We start from the raw sequence: 20,788 nt of genomic DNA on the forward strand, positions 1-20,788 counted from the left end.
TAAGCATCGGAAACCTCGAGCACTTGAGCAGCTTAATCTCTGAATGCTTATACCGTTTCATTACTTCTGTCTGCAGATGTCCCTGAAGGCTGTGTCATCATCAGAGAACATATTCCAATAACCAATCTCTTCACCTGCATCTGGTTTAATGAAGTAGATCGTTTCACTTCCAGAGACCAACTCAGTTTTAGCACTGTTAGGGATAAAATAATGCTGAAAGTAAATTGGACTGTAGACATGTTTATGGACTGTGAAAGGCGGAATTTCGTCATCCAGGTACAAATTCTTTATCATTGCAGCTGTTTTACCGGTTTTAAAAAAAAAACAGAGCTAAATGAAAGTGGTTCTTGCAATTATTCATTTGACAAGTGCATGTTGCAGGCTTACCATAGAGACTTGTTAGAGCAGAGGAAAGCACTTGCCGCTCTGCGACAGCCTCCACCATTAATGCTGATGAAAGAATCACCGAGTAAACCTGCTCCCCAGATTGGAGTTCCAAGATCTCCATTGAAGAAACTCCCTGTTAAGCACAGGAAGTCTGGTTCTAGAAGACATCGCCCAAAGGCTGTTAATTCAAAAGACCAGTTGAATATCACAGGTCTATCTTAGTATACTGTAGAGCTTCTCGCGGTGAACAATAAGTTGTACTTTTTTTTTTTTGGTCGAAAATCATTGTTCTCCATTCATTTTTGATGTAAATAACCCATTGAAAAATAAAGTATTATTTGAGCTCTCTGCTTCGCATAAAAACTATATGTATCAAATTTTGTTTAAGATCCGCTCATTTTTCCATTTTATTTGATGTGTCTATTGTTTTCATTCATTGGAGTTGTGAAAATTATACTTTCTTTTTTGTTTTTTTGTGAAAATTAACTTTTGTATCTGTTTTGTTCAGAATGTTGCAATATCTTATCCTGTATTATTAGGAATATTTAGGCACATAACTTATAAATGGTTCTTATTTGTAAATTTTTTGTAACTAATAAATTTTTTATGATTACTGGTATTATCTTATGATTTTTATATTTGGGAGAGAGTTAAAAAAATGATTTTAAAGGCATTTATGGTGATTATAAGTTTGGAGCAATTAATGATAGTGATAAGATTAAATTAGATTTTTTTTAGCTTATGATTTTGTGATTCCTAATATGTTATTTAAGAAAAGATATGAGCATCTCATCGCTTAAGAATGAATATAACAAAATTTAAATTGATTATTTTCTTATAAAAAAATAAATCGTTTAGATTGTAAATTTTATAAAGTTATTTTAGGTGAAAATTTATATACTTAATATCACTTATTAGTTTTAAATTTTATGATTAAATGATAAAAAATTAAAAATAATATGATGAAATATTGTTCTAAAATTAAAAAGGGACATTTAAAAAATATTAATAAAAATATATTTAAGAATAGCTTTAAATCTTAAAAATTTATTTGCATAATGAAGATAATGTTATGTAAAAAAAAAAAAACTAATGATATTACAAGTATTGCAAAACATATGGTTAGAATACAAAAGATATAAATATTTTAACTTTTAATAACTTATATAATGGATTAAATATTAAAAAGGATGGAATATATATGATAATCAAATAAAGAAATATAAGTAATAAAAAATTTAGTTAAATTGAAGTATATTAAGGGTAAAGACCTATAGGCCATAAAAAAAAATAAAAAAATAAAATAAAAGACCTATAGGCCTTCTTCATTTTGCAAACAAGGCCTTCTTCATTTTGCAAACACTCATTCTTTATTTATAATTATTACTCCAATGAGGAAATTGACAATATTGTCATAACTCATTATACATATAGTGATTGTATTTAATTGTTTTAAAGTAATTTATAGATGCTGTGCAATGATTTTATATTTCTAATTATGATGTAATAGAAGCATTGAATTATGCTCTGTTTGGCCAAACACTTTAGAAAGCTATAATCAAGCATTGTTCAAAATTTTTCGAAACATGCATTAACTTATCTTAAAATTAAAATATATGATTCAAATATGGTTCAAACAATGTTCAAATATGACTAATTTTTTCTCAGATATTGTCATAACTTTGATCAAAGATTGTTCGAAACTTATTTGAATCAATTTTAATCTAAACATACTAAAAATAATAACCTGCAAACCAGTCTGAGTATTTTGATCCAAAGAAAAATTTCAAATATAATTTCCTAAGAAACAAAATATAAAACATATTTCCCTAATTTCAAATATCATTAACCATATAAATGAAATAAACATTTACAATCAAAGCTAAAAATCACAATAACACTGCAAAAAGACCAGTCCAAAAGGTTTCAACTGATGCAAAACATTCTAAAATATGGTTTAGGACATTTAGACATAGTAGGAACAAGCTGGAAATCTTATACAGTTAGACAAAATTTAAATCATGTAGTCTGCAATATCAGAGTGGCTTAAGATGATAGCACGGAATGGCAAAATGATTGAAGAAAACACAAACCTATGAAACTTTTAATTTTATCATAATATCAACTTAATACTAATCATTCTTCAAGAAAAGCTCGGGACAGATTTGTGGCGAGGGCCAGCCTAATTTCGGTCAGCGCTTCGGGAGGCAAATAGGTCTGAGAGAACTCTGGACATAACTGCGCCATGGATAGCTCTTGCAGTTTCTTCAACAAGAAGTTGGTTTCAGAAACATTCAGAAGAGGTTGATCCTTCCAATTTAACAACTCAACCTGAAATGATAAAGGAGGGTTTGGTCATTATTATGATCTAAATCATTAATGAGTGAATCCAGAAATGAACGATTTGTTTAGAATAAGAAAAAAGGAACAACTGGTGAAGACTTTTTCGTTCATAAAAGGAAACAAAGAGCAATTTAAATGATATACAAAGAACAAACCAAATAATCTGTGATAAAGAATTAATCGCCATTGAATTATGATTAATCACTATTATGCAAAATTTTGGCGCAATCCACCAGAAACAAGTTATGAGCATCTTAAGTACCAGAAATAGTTAGATCTTTGCGCTGGAGCGATGAGTATGAGATAGCTAGGAGTAGCAATTGGACCAGGAGCACATTGGATTGCAATTGATTAAAGAGGTTCCTATCGGTCTAATTCATAGATATAGGTGAGAAGATGGTTCACTATATTTATTTAATCCCCAACCTAATAGAGTTAGCCAGAAAAGCATTTGGACCAAAAAATTATTAAACCTTTTCTCTCCCAACTTAAATTATGTGAATGATCTTTCGAGGAACATAAGCTCAGCTTTAAGAGATCACCCTCACACTGTGGCTCACCACGTCCATTTGCCATGGATTACGGCTCACGGAGGCAATGTGAGCCCATTGCCGCTCATCACGCTCATCCGTTCTCTCATTGCACCGACCATAGCGCTTGTATCAACATCCTCACTCGCACCCTTGGGCTTGCTTTCTAGTGCCTCTTGAAAATCACCTTGTTAAAATAGTATTAGTGAAGAAATTATTTTATATTTATTAATTCATGTTCTATTGTATTTACTCCATTCTTTCTATGTGATTTCATATGTTATATGCCCTTATTTGGATTGAAATGCATGTATTATGATAAAATTAAAAAAAATATGATTTTGCAAAATATTAACGTTTTTCAATTTGATAAGTTGTTTTAACAGGAATTAGTCATTGGACATTTCTTTTGTGTTGTGCTGGCCATTGGAATCTAATTTGAAGACTTCTCCCATATAATTTGCATATAAGTTAAGGGATCATTGAGGGCAATAAATACCACTACCCAAGGTTTTAAAAGGTGAAATCGGGAATCGAGGCGTTTCTTCTAAGCGAGGCGAGGCGTAAGCCTTGAGGCGGATCGAGCCGTAAGCCTCAAAACGATTAAAATAAATTAATTTAAAATTATAAATAATGACAAAAAATAACAAAATATTATGTCAACTATCTTCCGCTCGGTACCGAGCATGTACTGCTCGGTACCAAGCTGTACTGGAAGCCCATTACCTGCATGAGCAAAGGAAGAAAGCCGAAAGATAAGGAATTTGTTCTTCGCTGTGAGCTCCGTCGAATCCTAATGAGGGTCGCCTCACGCTGCCTCGAGGCGTTACGCCTCGACGCGTACGCCTCGCTGAAAAAAATCGCACGCCTCATCAAATACATTGCAGCTTAAGCCTCAAGGCGCCGGGTTAGCGCCTCGAACTGAGTCGCGCCTCTGTTCGCACGCCTCGACCGCTTTTTAAATCGTGGCCGCTACCAAAGCAAAAGAGAAATCCATTGAGAAAATGAAACTTGGAGAACAAGTTCAAATTTTTCAAAGAAAAATTATAAAGTATTCCTCCATCCCATTCCTATTGTTCTTCATGTTAGCGACAATTTAACTTGATCTCTAGGAGCCTTTTATATCACGTTTTTTTTGTATTTAATTTAATTATGATTATTATGCTAATTAAAAAATTAGTAAATTTAGACCACATGAATTATCATGATAGATCTAGAATTTTTTTTATAAGATTTTTTTTTTTTTTATTTTAGTGTTTTTGGAGCTTATTTAATTTGTTAAAACTAATATTAATATACAAAATATTATATACTTGCTAAATTCAGGCTTAATTAATATTATATCAAATTCTTTCCATGCAACTCAATATGTTAAATGATCTAATTTAGATTCAAAGACTGCCCATAAGGATAAATTGTTGGGACTTCTCCGACTAATTGAAGGAGGTGTAATTGATGCACATAGTAGCAAAATCCTAATCCGGACATTCGCAAGGCGTAGATGTAGGTCTTGAGGTTGACTGAACCATACAATAATTATATGTTCATAGATCTATATAGATTTGCATTAATTACACTTATTTAACATCATATATCACTTGGCTAAATTACTTGGTGGAAAATGATATAAAGGTTCACGTGCTTAGTGTTGTAGAGTAAAATTTATAAGTGCTTGCATTATGTAAAACACTTGTATAAGCATATATCTATAGATCATCATGCTTTGTGCTTGAATTTAGTTTGATAACTTTCGTGTAAATTGACATAGTTAATATAGTTTGTGTTGGTGTGAAAATTTATCCAGTTTAAGCTTGAAAGTAATATCATAGATGCACACAATCTTATAAGCATACACCTAACTAGTCTTGTGCGATGTTTAATTTCATTATATACATTTAACTCGCGCATACCTAATTTTATTGTTGAACTCACTTGGCTTTAGTTTGCATACGTTATGTGTGATTAGAATTGATAAATTCAAAAGATGTTTAAAGTGCACATTGCACATCCAATAAGAAACCTCTTTTGACATGCCATCAACTTTCAAAAGTGCGAACCCATTCAACCCATTTACCACCAGCAAAGTACTTCGAGATGTTAGAATTCGGCAGCCATATTTAATGTTCTATTCTTGGCTTTGTCCCGAAGCACCTACACAGTTACTCTCCATGCTATCGTATTGAATTGTCACACACATCATTAGAATTGATGCAAGCCTATAAAATGAAGAGTTACGCACAACTATATATATATATATATATAATTTATTTATTTTTATTTTTTTAACCCAACACAAGGATTCGTTATGGGTTTCAAAACCTGAGTAATTGACGTTGTCATTCAATTCTCAATTTCTACTTATCTCCTCTGCTACAACTCTAACTACAACCCTTTGATGATTCTCACTTCTCATCAATTGCATTGAAGCCCGATGACAAAGATTGGTGACTATATTTAGTACATTTCATAAAATCCATAAAGATCTTTCTGTCAATGTCTCTAAAGGTCTAAGCACGGCCAAAATGCTCTATTTACTTCTTGTTTGATGTAACTATCGTGTATAATGTAATTTCCTCTCCAGTGTAACTCATAGCTATGGTAATTTCATTTCCTCTCCTTTCTCTTCCTCTCAACATTCTCAAGAAAATTACATGGACACCTTGAATTACTGTTTTACTATATTCTCATTATAGTAGATCAATTGCCTTGGCTGAAGTATAAGTATAGATTGAACAATATAAATCTTTGTCAATTATCTCTGTAATCATTTCTTGTCATTGTCTCTACTACAAATAATACATTCTCATCTTTGTCTATCTAAACCGTTGAACTCTGATGTATGCAAAGGGGGGGTCAACATAAGTTAAGTTTTTTCTTGTATTGTGTCTTTTCATCTTCCCCCTCTACTTCTCTTCATTATCTTGTCTTTTCATCTTTCCCCTCTTCTTTTTGTCCTTTGGACTCATCTTTGTCTATCTGAACCGTTGAACTCTGACTTCCTTCTTGGATTACCCCAGGAAGCAAAGTTTCCACCATTCACATAGGTATGCTCCTGTATAAAGTGAAGTCTAATCTCAATGTGCTTGGTTGGTTTGAAAGTGTTGAAGCATTAATACTTAATTATGATGTGGACCGACTTTAGTCTCTAGTTAAGCCTTGGCCAAATTGCATGCCACACAACTACATACATCGACATATCATGGATTGAAAAGAAAAAAAAATTGCTTCCTGCTTCACCAAGACACAAGTGAAAAGAATTGGCAAATTTTTAAAGAGCTTTCTGATCAACTTCATAACTGGAAAAGTTTGTATCAACAAGAACTACAAGATCATGAGAGAGTTCATTTTAGAATACAGTAAGGCTAAACTGTGTGAGCTTAAAACATATCTAATGATTCGCTTGATTATAACTAGATGAGATTACCTGGGATTCTCCTAAAATCTAGCACACAAACAACAAACATGATGTTGAGATGACTACTTGTGAGATACAACAAATAATCTATCATCTTTATCTACCTTCACGAATGAGCTCATGAGAACTCTTATAGACTGGAATCTTCTTGTAGAAAACTTTTAAGCCATTGACTTGAGAGTAAAATCTCTTTAAATCCATCTTGTGCAAGATGTAGTTCAGTTAGGAGGTTCTTATAAGACTAGTGGACAAATCATGTAAATTTTGTCAAACCTTCTGAGGGTTCTCTTTGATAATGATTTGAACAAGTTTGAATGCTTGTCAAAGTAGGCTCCAAACCCATAAGGCTAGACACAAGCTAAAGGGTAGACTTCATTTAGTAAACCCATTGATCCACTTAAGTCAAAAATTTTATCTAATCTTAACTATCATTAAGATGTTAAGTTGGCTCTACACTTAAAAACATTAAGAACAAGACAAAATAAACTCAAAAGATAAAAATCATCCTAAAATTTAAAATATAGAAAATTACTAATAAAATATATTGATAAATAATCATCAATAATAAAGAATTGATTTTATTCAAACAAATCAAATCTGGATTTACAAGTGGGAAAAGGAAACTTAAATTCTAGGAAATTCATAATAAAAATAATTCAAAACAAGGATACTTTAATAGCCAGGTAAAGAGAAAAAAAATCTGCCACTAATTGGGATTATTCTAATATTTTTCTAAATGGAATTATTCTCACATTTTTCATATAGCGCAATAGTAACACGGGCTATAAAATTTCAGCCAAATTGAAACAAAATATCAACTACACTTACACTAGAGTCCAAATAAAAAAAAACTAAAATAGGAACTCTATATAAGAATCTTAGAACAAAATCAAATTGAGCCCCAAACATATATTTAAAGCATATTTCCACTTTGATGGCACAAAAAAAAAAAAAAAAAAAAAAACTTTTCCAATTGTTTGGTGCATGAATTAGAAGTTCTACAAAACAAAAGAAAAAAAACAAATTTCACTAAAAGCACCAAATTATTGAGTGATTAATGCTTAGCAACAAGAAAAATAAAAAACCAATAAAGCACCCATAGAAAAAAAGAATCTAAGAAGGCGTGCATGACTAGAATTACATAATGCATGGCCATTACTTTTTGGTAGTTTACTTATGTTGAGTATGTACTAGAAGGATATCTGGTTGGATGTTATCGACATTTCCATGTTATCTAGATCATAGTATTCTTTGGATAAAAATGCTATCTACCAAATGCAGTATATTCGGTTAGATGTTATCTTAAATAATGTAACTTATATCTAGGATGTTGAATGATGATTATGATATTTATTTATATTGTCAATTATATGAGCCATCATATAGGCCAACATGTAAATGATGACAAATTTGACAGACATCTAAATCGCATCAAAATAATACTTAAATGTTAGTTTCAATTTTATTATTTAAAGATTTCACCAGATCAAATAGTTGAGTTCTACTAGTAAAATAGAATTGAATAGTGTCCAACTTTTGAATAAGGAAAGCATCATTTTCAATAGTTTGAGTTCCTAAACAATGACAGTGAACTTGGATTTTAAACTTTAATATGAAGCTTGTAATTTTAACAGAATCAAAGCATTCTATTTTATAGAAATCATATTGTAACAATCAATATTCTAAGCTCATTCCACATGCCGTCCAACTTCACTGGCCAACAGATAGCATGAAAGGGGAATAACATCATTTATACTTGTGCAATACTAACCACATCATGAAGAAGAGGAAGCCAGAATCGCTGAGGTGTATAAGGACTCTTCATAAGCTGCACCAATCACACAAAAAGAATGAATCCCAGTTGCTTTTCAAGAGCATAATTTCAAAAGAAAATGCTCATAATATTCATGCAGAAGCGCACTGATAAAATCAAGCCAATTGTCCAAATCCCATGCTAAGTAAATGTTTTTTGTCAGATGAAACTAGATGTTATTAGGGAAAGAGTGCAAGAAAAATTGATCAAAACAATTGCTATGGTATTAGGGCAAGAGTTTAAGAAGTGGTCATAATAATCGCTTGTCTATCTTGATGTTTTCATGGCAAGATTAACAAGCTTTAACACTTGACAGAAGCTTGGTTCAACTAATAAACAGTAAAAAATTAAGATTGAGCATTAGTCAATTATAGTTCATGATGATATTTGTTAATGGTCATCTTCATATGCCAGATCACAGTTAATATCCGGCAAAACAACAAGAACATTTATAATTACGTTATACAATTTTGTCACAGGCGCAAAAAAGTTTTTTCATCAGAGCTTGCTTTAGCATTATCTTCTCTTTACTTGGGCCATCTTTGTTCCAAAATTTTCCTTTCTAGGCATACAATCCACCAACCGCTATACTCTATATTTGAACTTTCCTATCCGTTGAAGAATTAAGTTCGATTAAATTCATTGACCAGAGTTTTAACCTATCAATAAGTTTCATCATGTGTATTTCCTTCCTTAATAATATTCATTTATAAGCTCACTAAATTTGATTTGGGAAGATTCAAATCCTTAACCTTCAATAAAGGGTACAAGGGCTTTTGGTTGTTGCCATTAGCATTGTGTATACAAGCATAAACTCGTGTTATTTTACATTCACGTGATTAATGATTGAGCACAAAATAAACAAAGCTTTTGATCAATTAGCCTGGAGCTTGAAGCTCCTTCAGTTGACTAATTTAATCCGTTAATTGGGGTGGATTGTTTTCCATATAGATGATTAACTAAACAAGATTTTTTTATCATTTTCCAGGGTCGAAACATATGAAGCAATCAGCTTATTTGGAACTAAAAGCCTTTTGCAATAGAAAAAGCAATAAACTACTTCTTGCAGCACATGAATTGTAATCTTTGGGTTCAATTTAAGTTATTTATGGGTCAAAATATTAACTAATGCATTTACACTGGATGTATGCCTCTAAATTAGTTAATAAACAACATTTATCCTATTTTGAATGTTATTAAAACTAGCCACAAACAAACTCAGCCAGTGAAAAACAACTTATGTGCTGTTGAACTAAAACAAAGGGCTACATGGTCTTCCTTCATAACCGGTTGATGGCACTTAAAATTTACAATAATAAAGGTAAAAATAGAAGTCGGTACATCAAATTTTGTTGAGGTCCAACAGCCCTCACATTTAAGAACTATAATGGTTTCTAACCCATTAAATAGTTCCATACTTTTCTCAGTGCTAAGATGCATAGCAAATTTAAAATATTGATTCATGGAAAGTTTTGTTAGGTATAGAAAACTTTCAGTATCTGGTTATGCTAGGTTGCATGTGGAATCCATCTCTAGATGGGCTCTACATTGCCAGTTTGCCACATGCCACACTGAGCTGGGTTTCACATTATTGTGGATGGGAACCATTGGGGGGAAATGGAATAAAAAAGAAGACGGTTGAATGAGCAGGTGGGATCGACTAGATGATCATGGGATCCAACTAGCGAACTCAACTAGATCTAGGATTTACATATTCAGGAAACATACATCCTCAATCAATTCAAATAATCCCTTGTAAGCTCTATGCGCAATGAACCAGATTTCTCATTCAAATCATCTTTGTCAATCCACATAACTGGTTGCCTAGTTATTCTAATTCAAAAGAATAGAACTAGAAGGAACTGAACTAAACGAGCTAACAAAATAGAACTAATGTATTACATAACCTTAATCAGAGGGTCAGCCCAAACTTCGTCAAACTTATGGGTAGAACACACCAACGGGAAAAAAATGTCTTCCCATATAAATAAATATTAGAAACAAATGAGTGCTGATACACTTTTGAGGAAGTCTAGAAAAAAAAGAAACAAAACTAGTATATTTAACCAGTAATGTCATAAACCCATAAACTGATGCACTTATCAAAAAAAGAAACTAACAAAATGCGTAATTGTCCAGGTGTAACCAATAATGAAAATAAAATATCAAGACCATATATTCCTACCTGTATGAGTGATTCAACGGTCTGTCGAGCTGCACGGGTGGGCCTTCCATTTTTCACCTGTCTCAGAGATCTCTTAAAATCTCGATATCTGAAACAAACTCAGAGGATGATGAAAAAATAAAATAAAAATCCTCAAATTGGTGAAGTAATTAAATTTTAAAACACAAATAATACCTGTGAAGAAATCCAACCCCCCCAGCAGTCCCAACATCAGAACCAAGCAGTTCAATTAGTCCCTCCCATTGCTGAAAATGATGATTATAGAAATCAGAAAAAAAAAGTTCAAAGAAATCAATCAATAAGGTATTAGCAACCATATTTTTCTTTATATACTTGAGAAGTAAGAAAATATGCAATCCCACCAACTAGTAAGCACCTTAAATGTTTCATCGGAGATTGATCTCCCAATGCATTCAAATAGCTGTTGAGCAATTCGGTTAAGCCTAGCTTCATCACGAGCTTCCTGGAGCCAATAGACTCCAGAACCTTTTCTCCCATGTTTCCATTGGTGCATGCCAGCAATCTGTCCCATTATGTAATAGAGAATAAGATCAACATCTATTGATAAATTATACTTTCCTCTGGCAAACAAATTTCCGCTGCAAATTTCTAAGATATCCATATTGAGGGGCAAAGATGGGAGATAAAAATAGAGAAAGATAAAGATCAAAAGATAGATAGATAGATTGATTGATTGAGAGAGAGAGAGAATAAGGAAAATGGTTATGATTACTCTTGAAGGGATTTGAACCCACACCATTTCTCTGGACGGCTAAGAGAAAAAAATACCATATGAACCTGCAAATCATTAGCCACAATTACCTTCTTAACACATGAAGAAATCCCATAAAGCTCATTTAATTGGCAGATCTCCAGATTCTGTAAGAGGACACAAGCCACATTAAGAAATAAAACGTATCAATTACATTTACAAGCACAGAGAAAAGGGTAAACCTTTTATGATCTATTCAATCACCTTGAGAATCATTGGATAATTTTGTACGGGTTGTTTGGACAGTAAAATCTCTAACAAGCCTAATCCTTGCTTAGGACAAGAAACCAAGTACGTAGGTGCAACCTGAAAGAGATGAGACAATGCATCCGAAATGACAAATAAAACATTAATCATAGATTATTTTTTGTCTGTTTCTGAGTCCATAGGAAAATATTTGGGCAAGAACAAAATTGGAACATAGGTTTACATTACATAGTGAAAAAACTAGGAATATTAAAAGTGTAATTACAATGAGTATTTCATCATATTCATCATTGATGTATGGAAGAAACAACCCATACACTTATGCAATGTTTTACGAGTTAACTCCATATACCACAAGGTGTTGGCATGCTCTATCTATTACATTCTAACCCATAAAAATCCACATCATACCATTTCATGCAAATTGCACACTGAACAAGTGTTTTGTTTGTCAGGAGTTCCGCACTCAGCTATCCTTTTAAAGAGAAATAAACAGGCCATTAAATTCACACATAAATCTCAAATGCACTAGTAATAAATGCGAAGCAATCAGCCAATGGAAATAACAGAAACATTTAGGATGAAAAAAGTCATAATACAATTAAGATTCAATTATTTTTTTTATTTACAGGAAAATCCAGCTCTCCATTAACACATAAGCAAGGTTATTAGAAAAGAAGCCAAACAAAATCCTTGACATCCAGAATGGTAAATAATCCCACCACTGATAGTATAAATAATTGCCGTCTCGAGCAAGGTTTTAAAAGGCAAAATCGGGAATCGAGGCGTTTTTTCTAAGCGAGGCGAGGCATAAGCCTCGAGGCGGATCGAGGCGTAAGCCTCAAAATGAATAAAATAAATTAATTTAAAATTATAAATAATGACAAAAATAACAAAATATTATGTCAACTATGAATTTGAAGATTTGTTTCAAGATAATATTACTGGAATACAAGATTTAAAATAAACTCACTTAAAAATAAAACATCCTCTTGGGATCAAGACCCAAAGCAGTCTCATCATCACTTTGATTGTCTTCAGAATCTTCATAATTAATGTCAAAGTCATCCTCAAACTCTTCTTCATCTATAATATTTTTTCCTTTATCTCATATATCAATTAATATTTCATTAACTCTAAAATGAAACAATAGTAACATACAAAATAATTCATTATATTTAAGAATACCTTTGAATTTTTTTGAAGCTTCAATCTTAGTAAGTTTCTTCTTTTATATACTTGGGCAGTTGCTTCATTATCTTCTTCATTGACATGAGTTTCTCATTCTACTTCAACTTCAGAAACATCAGCATTCTTAGGAGTAACCCATTCATCATCAGATTGTAACTCATCAACAAGTAAATGATCAATTTCATTCTCAATATTTCCTTGATTCTGCAATTTGAGATATCTATCTTTTAATTTTTTGTTAAACATAACATAAACTAGTTTGTTCATTCGATCTGCCGCCAATCGATTTCTCCTCTTTGTATGAATTTGATTGAAAATGCTCCAATTACGCTCGCATGCAGAAGCCGAACACGTTAGGCTAAGAACTTTAACTGCAAAAGCTTTTAATTCAGGAACATCATCAGGAACTTTTACACCTTCTTTACGCAGGAAGAAAACAGGGAACGAACGACCGAGAGCGAAGTCGTCGAACCTGAAGTCGTCGAAGTCCTGGATGTCGTCGAAGTCGTGGATCTCGTCGAAGTTTGTTGAACACGATGCAGGAAGAAACACGACGCAGGAAAAAGAAGACAGGGAATGAAAGTTGTCGAAGTCGTCAACTCGAAGTTTGTTGAACACGACATAGGAAAAAGAAAACAGGAAACAAATGTTGTCGAACTTGAAATCGTCGAAGTCGTGGATCTCGTCAAATTCGAAGTCGAAGTCGTCGTTAGGGAAAGTCGGCGGGAGCAGGGGTCACACGACCGAACGGGAGGAAGAGAATGAGCAAACGAGCAAACGAGCAAACGAGAGAACGAGCAGGAATCACACGTTCGATCAAACTTTGTTGTCCAAGTCAGAGGAGGAAAACAAGCAAAAGAGAGAAAACAGGGAATGAAGGAGAGGGAGCGGCGGAAATGCTTACAAAAGAAGCCCTAAGCTCTATTTACGCATGACTGGCGAACAAAATGATTCGAGGCAGTGCCTCTTTCGCCTCGACGCCTCGCGCCCTGAGGCGTACGCCTCAAATGAAAAAAGCGTGCGTTTTGTCCGAACAACCGAGGCTTACGCCTTAGTTCACCCAGTTAACGCCTCGACTCGAGGCACGCCTCAAGGCTATCGCCTCAAAAGCTTTTTAAATGGTTGGTCTCGAGTAAGGCTCAAACCATTTAGGATGAAAAAAGTCATAATAAAATTAAGATTCAATTATTTTTTTATTTACAGGAAAATCCAGCTCTCCATTAACACATAAGCAAGGTTATTAGAAAAGAAGCCAAACTTAATCCTTGATATCCAGCATGGTAAATAATCCCACCACTGATAGTATAAATACTTGCTGTTCGAGTAAGGCTCAAACCAATTAAACTCACAACAGACCAATGTTGTCAATAGCACACTGCAAAATGCAGTTAAGGTGTGAAATGAAGTGATGCATTGACCCTATGCATTACTTTATCGTGCAGTGTAAGCTCCTAACAAATCAAGCATCTTGCACTTCCTCACCACATCACTCCTTAGTGATGTGAGCTTGGCTCCTACTCATAACAAAATCCCAGTTCATACTTCATGATTTGGTTAAATATTTACCAAAATAACTAGATACAATTGTTGGCGCTAGTAGCTTCTCACTCAGTTGCTTCTTATCAAGAATGCTCTAAATGTCTTATCTTCATAAACACTCTCTTGCTTCACATTATTACCTATCTCTTGATATCTAGCTAGTCATTTAAACTCACAAGTATATTCTTAATTTTAAGATATATTCTTACATCACCTCATTATTTATGTCATTTATATTTTAATTATTTTTTTAGCTTTCAAATAGCTACAAATTATTATTGAGCGTATCATTATATTTATTGCAGAATTATCACCTGATATGATTTAAATTTAGTTAATTAGATAACTAGGACATGTACATATGACACACAACTCACGAAAATTTTAGTTAGTAGAAGCATCATATCATTTTATACTTTGTGAACTTAAGCCAAAAAGAAGTCTTGAGCATTGCATTGCGCTTTGTATTTTGAAAATACTTCAACGAACATAGTAAAATTTTTCCAGATAAGCAATCTACTAAATATTTTGTGTTGTTCACATGTCATCATTATATGTTGTTATCTTTCATTATCTTAATATTATAATTTTACTTAGATGCTAACTTCAATAATCCGTTATTTGGCCAAGTAACTCAATAATACTAAAAGTAAAAACAAATTAATTATGTTTATCAGCTTTTAAAATAAATGTTAGTATCCTTCAATTTGATCAATGAGTTTCCACGCAGGTAATGCCAAATATGAAAGTCATGTTTCCTTTTAATAATATTTGTTTACATACTTTAGCATACTAATGGCATTTGCATTAGTATTTACATTTTTTAAAGAAGCTTGAAGATGGACAAAACTATCCCTTGCCCCTGAAAAAACATGAGAGCAAAATAATAAGAAATACATTTTACATTTATACAAGTTCTAGAAATTTTTTCCTCAATGAAAAGGGATGCCAATTCATAAGAAAATCTGGAGTTCTAGCATTAAACTTAAGGCAACTTCACTAAAGGATTGACTCAGAAAACTGAAGAGAGCATTCATATTTGAATCTCAAGCAAGATAGTGAATGCAATTTAGCTGGCAAAGAAGGCCAAAGGCCTATTGAATTATTAATTGTGTATATATAAAATCTAGAATGAGGTATTTTGTGGCCTAATTAGAAGGTGGATTCAAACGAAATGCAACTTATCAAAAAAGATTTTTTATAGAACGGTTAAGTCATTTTAGCTTAGGGTAATTAAAAGTTTGAAATGAAGCGTGCTTGAAAGGAGGAGAAGTGTGATGTGAAGGAGTCGCACATCACAAGCTTCTCACAAGGATAAGAAAGGAAGTCCTGTGATTTTCTTCATGATGCATCTTCTATCGAATAATGTGCAGCTCTTCTGAGTTTAGCATAGATGCCCAGTTGCATTGACAGTTTAATCAATAGAATAAAAGGAGAAGAGAACCATAACATATGAGATGAAAAAATATGAGCAAGTCTGTCATATAATTGATGAAAGATGGAGATGTCAACTCCGCCGACCATTGCATCAATCCAACTACCATATTAACCCCAATGTTATTTTTGAGGAATAAATCTAAAATATAAGATGGAAAATTGATGGAGGGTTTTACATGCAATGTTTGGCACGTGGGACACCCACATGAGAAAATGGTTATAAATCAAGAGTTCTCTATTTACAATCATGTCTATTGCCGATTTGCAATAAAGATAAGAAATCTCCAGGTAGAATCATTAATTAAAAATTTTAAAATCTTCAGCCTTTTTTATTGGTACAAGTTTTATTTTTCCTTAAATGTAATATTATAATTTAATACAGAAGTATATGGTGCATCAACACTAGCCATATAAGATTGAGAATTAATAATTTAGACTTGGCTTGCAATACTGCCGGCTGTGAGAGGACATGAGTACCTTCAAGCATGTTAATAATTTGTTAATTTTAAATATGCTGAATAATACACAGGTTTTGTAAATTTCATTTCAATTTCTCTTGTACAGATTCATCCGAAGAAGAGAAATCACTTGGGTTAAGAGCATCTAAATGACTTAATGTTTATAGAAAGTTATGACTGAATAAATGGAGAAATTGAGGGTTTTGACAACTTTTAAGTAATGAAAACCTATCTTGAAGAATAATTGTATAAACATCGCTAGAAGTTGAACAAAAGTATTATGTAAGATTTACTAAGTCAAAAACAAGGTGAAATTCATTAACAACAAGAGCCAATTTAACTGAACCCGCACATTTGCTGTTTAGAAAGAATACTAGATTAACTAACTAGAAGATAAATGTTTGAAGATGAAAAAATTCTACATGAAGGAAAAAGAAAATATGTAAATAAAAGATATGATGGATAATTATTTCCCTTGGGTTGCTTTATGAGACTTGAAGTTTCATACATTTCACTTAGCATTTTGTGTTGAACTAAATATGCATTTTTTAATCTAAACTTTCACTTTTAATTTTGCCAAGCAAACTTGAAGTTCTAACATTTTACATCAAACTGCTACACAGCTCTACTCTTTTGGCAATTCTTACACATCATAACCCGTCATATTTATTTTTACTTTTACATCAAGTTTTAAGTCATTTATTAAATAATTCATATTTTCTACTTTATAATTGTTATTGAATACACCATTATATTTGTTAAAAATCACCACCTAATGTAGGTTAAATTTGATTAATTAAATGTAATAATATTCTCATTAGAGAGAGAGAGAGAGAGAGAGAGAGAGAAAGTTCTGTACATCAAAGAAAATTTTTTTTTTTTTGCATAACATTGCATTTAGCACTTTGAAAGCATTGTTTAAACAAAGCAATATATGTCAATTTCCAAAATTATGTTAATAACTGCTCATCTGCAGATAAACAAATAAAAGTTACAACAAATTTGTTTTTTTTTTTTAATTTCAAAGTTACAACAAACTTGGTTATTATATAAATGCAACTGAATACCAACATGCCGAACAATTTGCTTATATAACTTAAAAAAAGATTCTGAAGCATTTTACTAAATGCATCAGCAGATTATTTTAACATACTTGCCAAGTCAATGGATGAGAAGCCAAAACTTGACAATAGACAAGGCGGTGCAGTTCCACTATGCTGATACCACCCAAGTTGTACCTCTCCTCATGCAGAAGAATCTCATTTTGATTGTTATCAGCTGTCAGTAACTCTGCAGAATGGGTAACCATCCTAAAGGGGAATAAATAGTATTTATTTGTGAGATAATGCAGAAAATAACAAGAAAACATATGCCATATTTCTAACTTTTAAAAATAATAATGTACACATACATTTCCTAGCTTACCATGGTCCAAATGACTTAGAGCATTCTGCCATAACAACCTGAACGATAGAGCACTTTATATGCACTTAAATATACATAGAACCACCTAAGAAGCAAACTAACAAATAATCCTAAAAGCAGAACGTAAAAAATTCTAATACTACCTCCGTATTTTCTCCAAGAATGCCAATCAAAAGCCTCATCAAACCATTGGAAACACTGCTTGATTTTAACCGCATAAATTTCAGAGCCAATCCATGCATCTCCTCAAAACCCTGAGAAACAAGAGCAATATGATGAAAAGAACTACAACAGCAAAAAGTGAAGAGAAAGATGGCACGAATAGATTTTACGTTGTTCATAAGCAAAAAAGAGAACATCACAAAAGATTGAAGCATATCAACTCAAAGATGTTTATTTCAGAACCTTAAACAATATCAAAAGCATACCACAAATTTTTAGGTGCTTCACATAATTTACTATTTTTTATGGTGTATAGGAGTCTTTATTTTTTTGCTACTTCAAGTCCTAAAAAGAAAGTTCCCCATGCGGGATGGGTTGGGAGGTAGGGATTTGCCAACAAACGATACCACCTTCTATATCCTCAGTTACATATTTCTAATCAAACCTTGAACAACCCTCACTGGTAGGAGTGTTGATGCCCACCCTTACCTACTGCATGATTAACAAAAGAAGGAAGCATGCCCACTCAAACATGATCATTTCAGGCACTTAAACAATATCAAAAAGCATACCCAACACTTATTAGATGCTTTAAGTAATTTATTAATTTTTATAGCATTAGGAGCCTTTTTCTAGTACTTTATAAGCATTCCTACCAGCGAGGTATTGTTTGTTGGCTACTTAAACATTCTAGTCCCTTAAAAAAATAATAATAAAAGATTCCCCCCATGCTGCTCGGGTTGAGAGGTAGGGGTTTTCCAACAAACACTCCCACATCCTACCCCTTGTTTATAATCCAACCTCCCACAACACTCAGTGGTCTGGGTAACATGAAATAGTAGATAAATATTCCTAATAGTCTTTTAGGTCAAAAGATGTATAAAAAATTCAAAAACATAATGGTGGGTTGAAATACAAAGAACCAAAATGCCAAATGACCACATGTATTCTTTTTACCCGAATAGTTAACAAGGATCTCCCTCCTCCCACCTTTCTCCTTTCTCTAGTGCCATTTTATGTTCTGTTCTGCATTAAACAAAACAGATTAAACGCACCTTGATCTACCACATACAAACAAGTTAGACATTTTTATGAAAGCATTAATTGATAATGACATTTTAACTAGTTTTTGAAGTATCAAAACCTCTGGATTCACTTCAATTAATCTGATTTCTCATAAAACAAAAAATGAATATTTTCGCTAACTAAATCATCAATAGTGGTATTTTCATGTCCTATGTGGAGCTATGTTCATTCCTATATGCACCAAATGTTGTATAAGATGAGCATGAACATCCGCTATTTACCATTTGAATATTGCAAGTGAAAAATCAATCTAACACCATCATCTTACATATGCATGTGTACGCATGGATATACGCATGCACACACACATGAGAGAGAGAGTTTTCCATGCATTTGTTTATTATGGTTATTGTAACTAATGCAACATCCAATTAGATAATAAAGACTCACCACTTAATTCATAACTAAAGAACTAATATGAAGTAAACTTTAGGATATTTGAAGATGATTTGACCATATATGCATGCAAATCATCATCATTAGTTGTTTCCCAACTATTTGGGACCAAGTTTATGAATCTTCATTTATCATCGTTCATGTTCATAAATTATGTTGAACAACTTCTATTCATATTATCTTTTAGATCTACCCCTTTTTATAATCTTTTATCACTAATTTTATATACTTGTCCAATGGTGCATTTTCTATGTTCCGTTGTGCATAACCAAAAACTGAAGAATATTTTCAACTATCTTATCTTCAATAGTTATTACTCAAATGATTCTACTCAAATGATTCTACTAATATAACCATTTTTTAATTCATTATTCCTATTTTTATCACACACCCATCTTAGCATTCTTATTTCTATTACGATGAACCTATATACTAATGATTTTTCTTAATTATCCAACACTCGAATTCATATAAATCACCATCCCAATAGTAGTTTTATAAAATTTAACTTCAAATATCTATGATATATTCTTATCTCATAATGCTCTTAAGGTAATTCTCCATTTTAATCATCCAACCATAACTCTGTAAGTGATATCCACATTCTTTGCAAAATAAATCATAAAATCTTCAACAATCACATCTAAGTAACACTTTATCTTCTAATAATATTGATCGATAATAACTGATATCACAAAGTGACAATCAATCTTAAATCTACTATTTGGAAGCCATGTATACTGTAAACATTTTCTCCATTGTTTAAACATTATGCTTATTTCGGTGGATGTCTTATTGATTATAACTATCTTACTTACAAAAAGTCATACACTAAGACACCTTACTATAAATATCATTTATAAACACATCCACAATCAATACAAAAATAAATTGGCATAACGTTGATTCTTGAAGCATAGCTGTCAATGGCGCAAAATAGCGCGCGCCATGGCGCACGGCGCGGCGCGGCGCACCTACGGCGCCATGTTCATGGCGAGGCGCATGTGTTTAAAATAGCTAAGTACATGCATGATACCACTCGGTACCGCTATGTAAATGCTCGGTACCGCTCGGTACATGCTCGGTACCGCTAGTTACATGCTTTGTACCACTCGGTATAGCTCGGTACAACTAGGTACACGCTCGGTACCGCTCCCTAATTTCCATACAAACGAACTTCAAAATTTCTCTTACAAATAAATTTCTCTCCCTAATTTCCACTCGGTATGGTCGAACCCCGCCAGGGGGTAGCGCCCCCTTGGACCCCCGGCAGACCCCATATTATGTTTCTTGGACAATATTATATTTCTTTCCTTTAACAACATTTATTATTATGATAGTCTGTCTTTCATTTTTAATAATATTTCATATTTATACTTATTATTTTATAATTTTTATATACCTTGCGTCATGTTCAAAATAGCGCGCGCCACGCCGTGCGC

At 32.7% G+C, this 20,788-nt stretch overlaps 2 protein-coding genes across 3 annotated transcripts in view; one reads left to right on the plus strand and one right to left on the minus strand.

The window, feature by feature from the left end:
• LOC110094319 overlaps window positions 1–797 on the plus strand; it is a 28,770-nt gene extending 27,973 nt beyond the window's left edge. For both annotated transcript variants that reach the window (XM_020819524.2, XM_028695872.1), the window contains exons 9-10: window positions 77–276; window positions 382–797. In XM_020819524.2, coding sequence (XP_020675183.1) covers window positions 77–276; window positions 382–609 — 428 coding nt within the window. In that variant the 3' untranslated portion in view covers window positions 610–797. The remainder of the gene's footprint in view (window positions 1–76; window positions 277–381) is intronic.
• A 1,488-nt stretch (window positions 798–2,285) lies between these two features.
• LOC110094316 (nuclear pore complex protein NUP85) overlaps window positions 2,286–20,788 on the minus strand; it is a 35,159-nt gene continuing 16,656 nt past the window's right edge. Inside the window, exons 9-18 of the mRNA XM_020819522.2 lie at window positions 17,846–17,956; window positions 17,703–17,740; window positions 17,431–17,587; window positions 11,650–11,751; window positions 11,496–11,552; window positions 11,050–11,196; window positions 10,848–10,918; window positions 10,674–10,761; window positions 8,447–8,503; window positions 2,286–2,718 (exon numbers count right to left, since the gene is read on the minus strand). Coding sequence (XP_020675181.1) covers window positions 2,524–2,718; window positions 8,447–8,503; window positions 10,674–10,761; window positions 10,848–10,918; window positions 11,050–11,196; window positions 11,496–11,552; window positions 11,650–11,751; window positions 17,431–17,587; window positions 17,703–17,740; window positions 17,846–17,956 — 1,023 coding nt within the window. The 3' untranslated portion in view covers window positions 2,286–2,523. The remainder of the gene's footprint in view (window positions 2,719–8,446; window positions 8,504–10,673; window positions 10,762–10,847; window positions 10,919–11,049; window positions 11,197–11,495; window positions 11,553–11,649; window positions 11,752–17,430; window positions 17,588–17,702; window positions 17,741–17,845; window positions 17,957–20,788) is intronic.

Source organism: Dendrobium catenatum, unplaced genomic scaffold (genome assembly GCF_001605985.2).
Source record: "Dendrobium catenatum unplaced genomic scaffold, ASM160598v2 fragScaff_scaffold_699, whole genome shotgun sequence".
NCBI lineage: Eukaryota > Viridiplantae > Streptophyta > Magnoliopsida > Asparagales > Orchidaceae > Dendrobium > Dendrobium catenatum.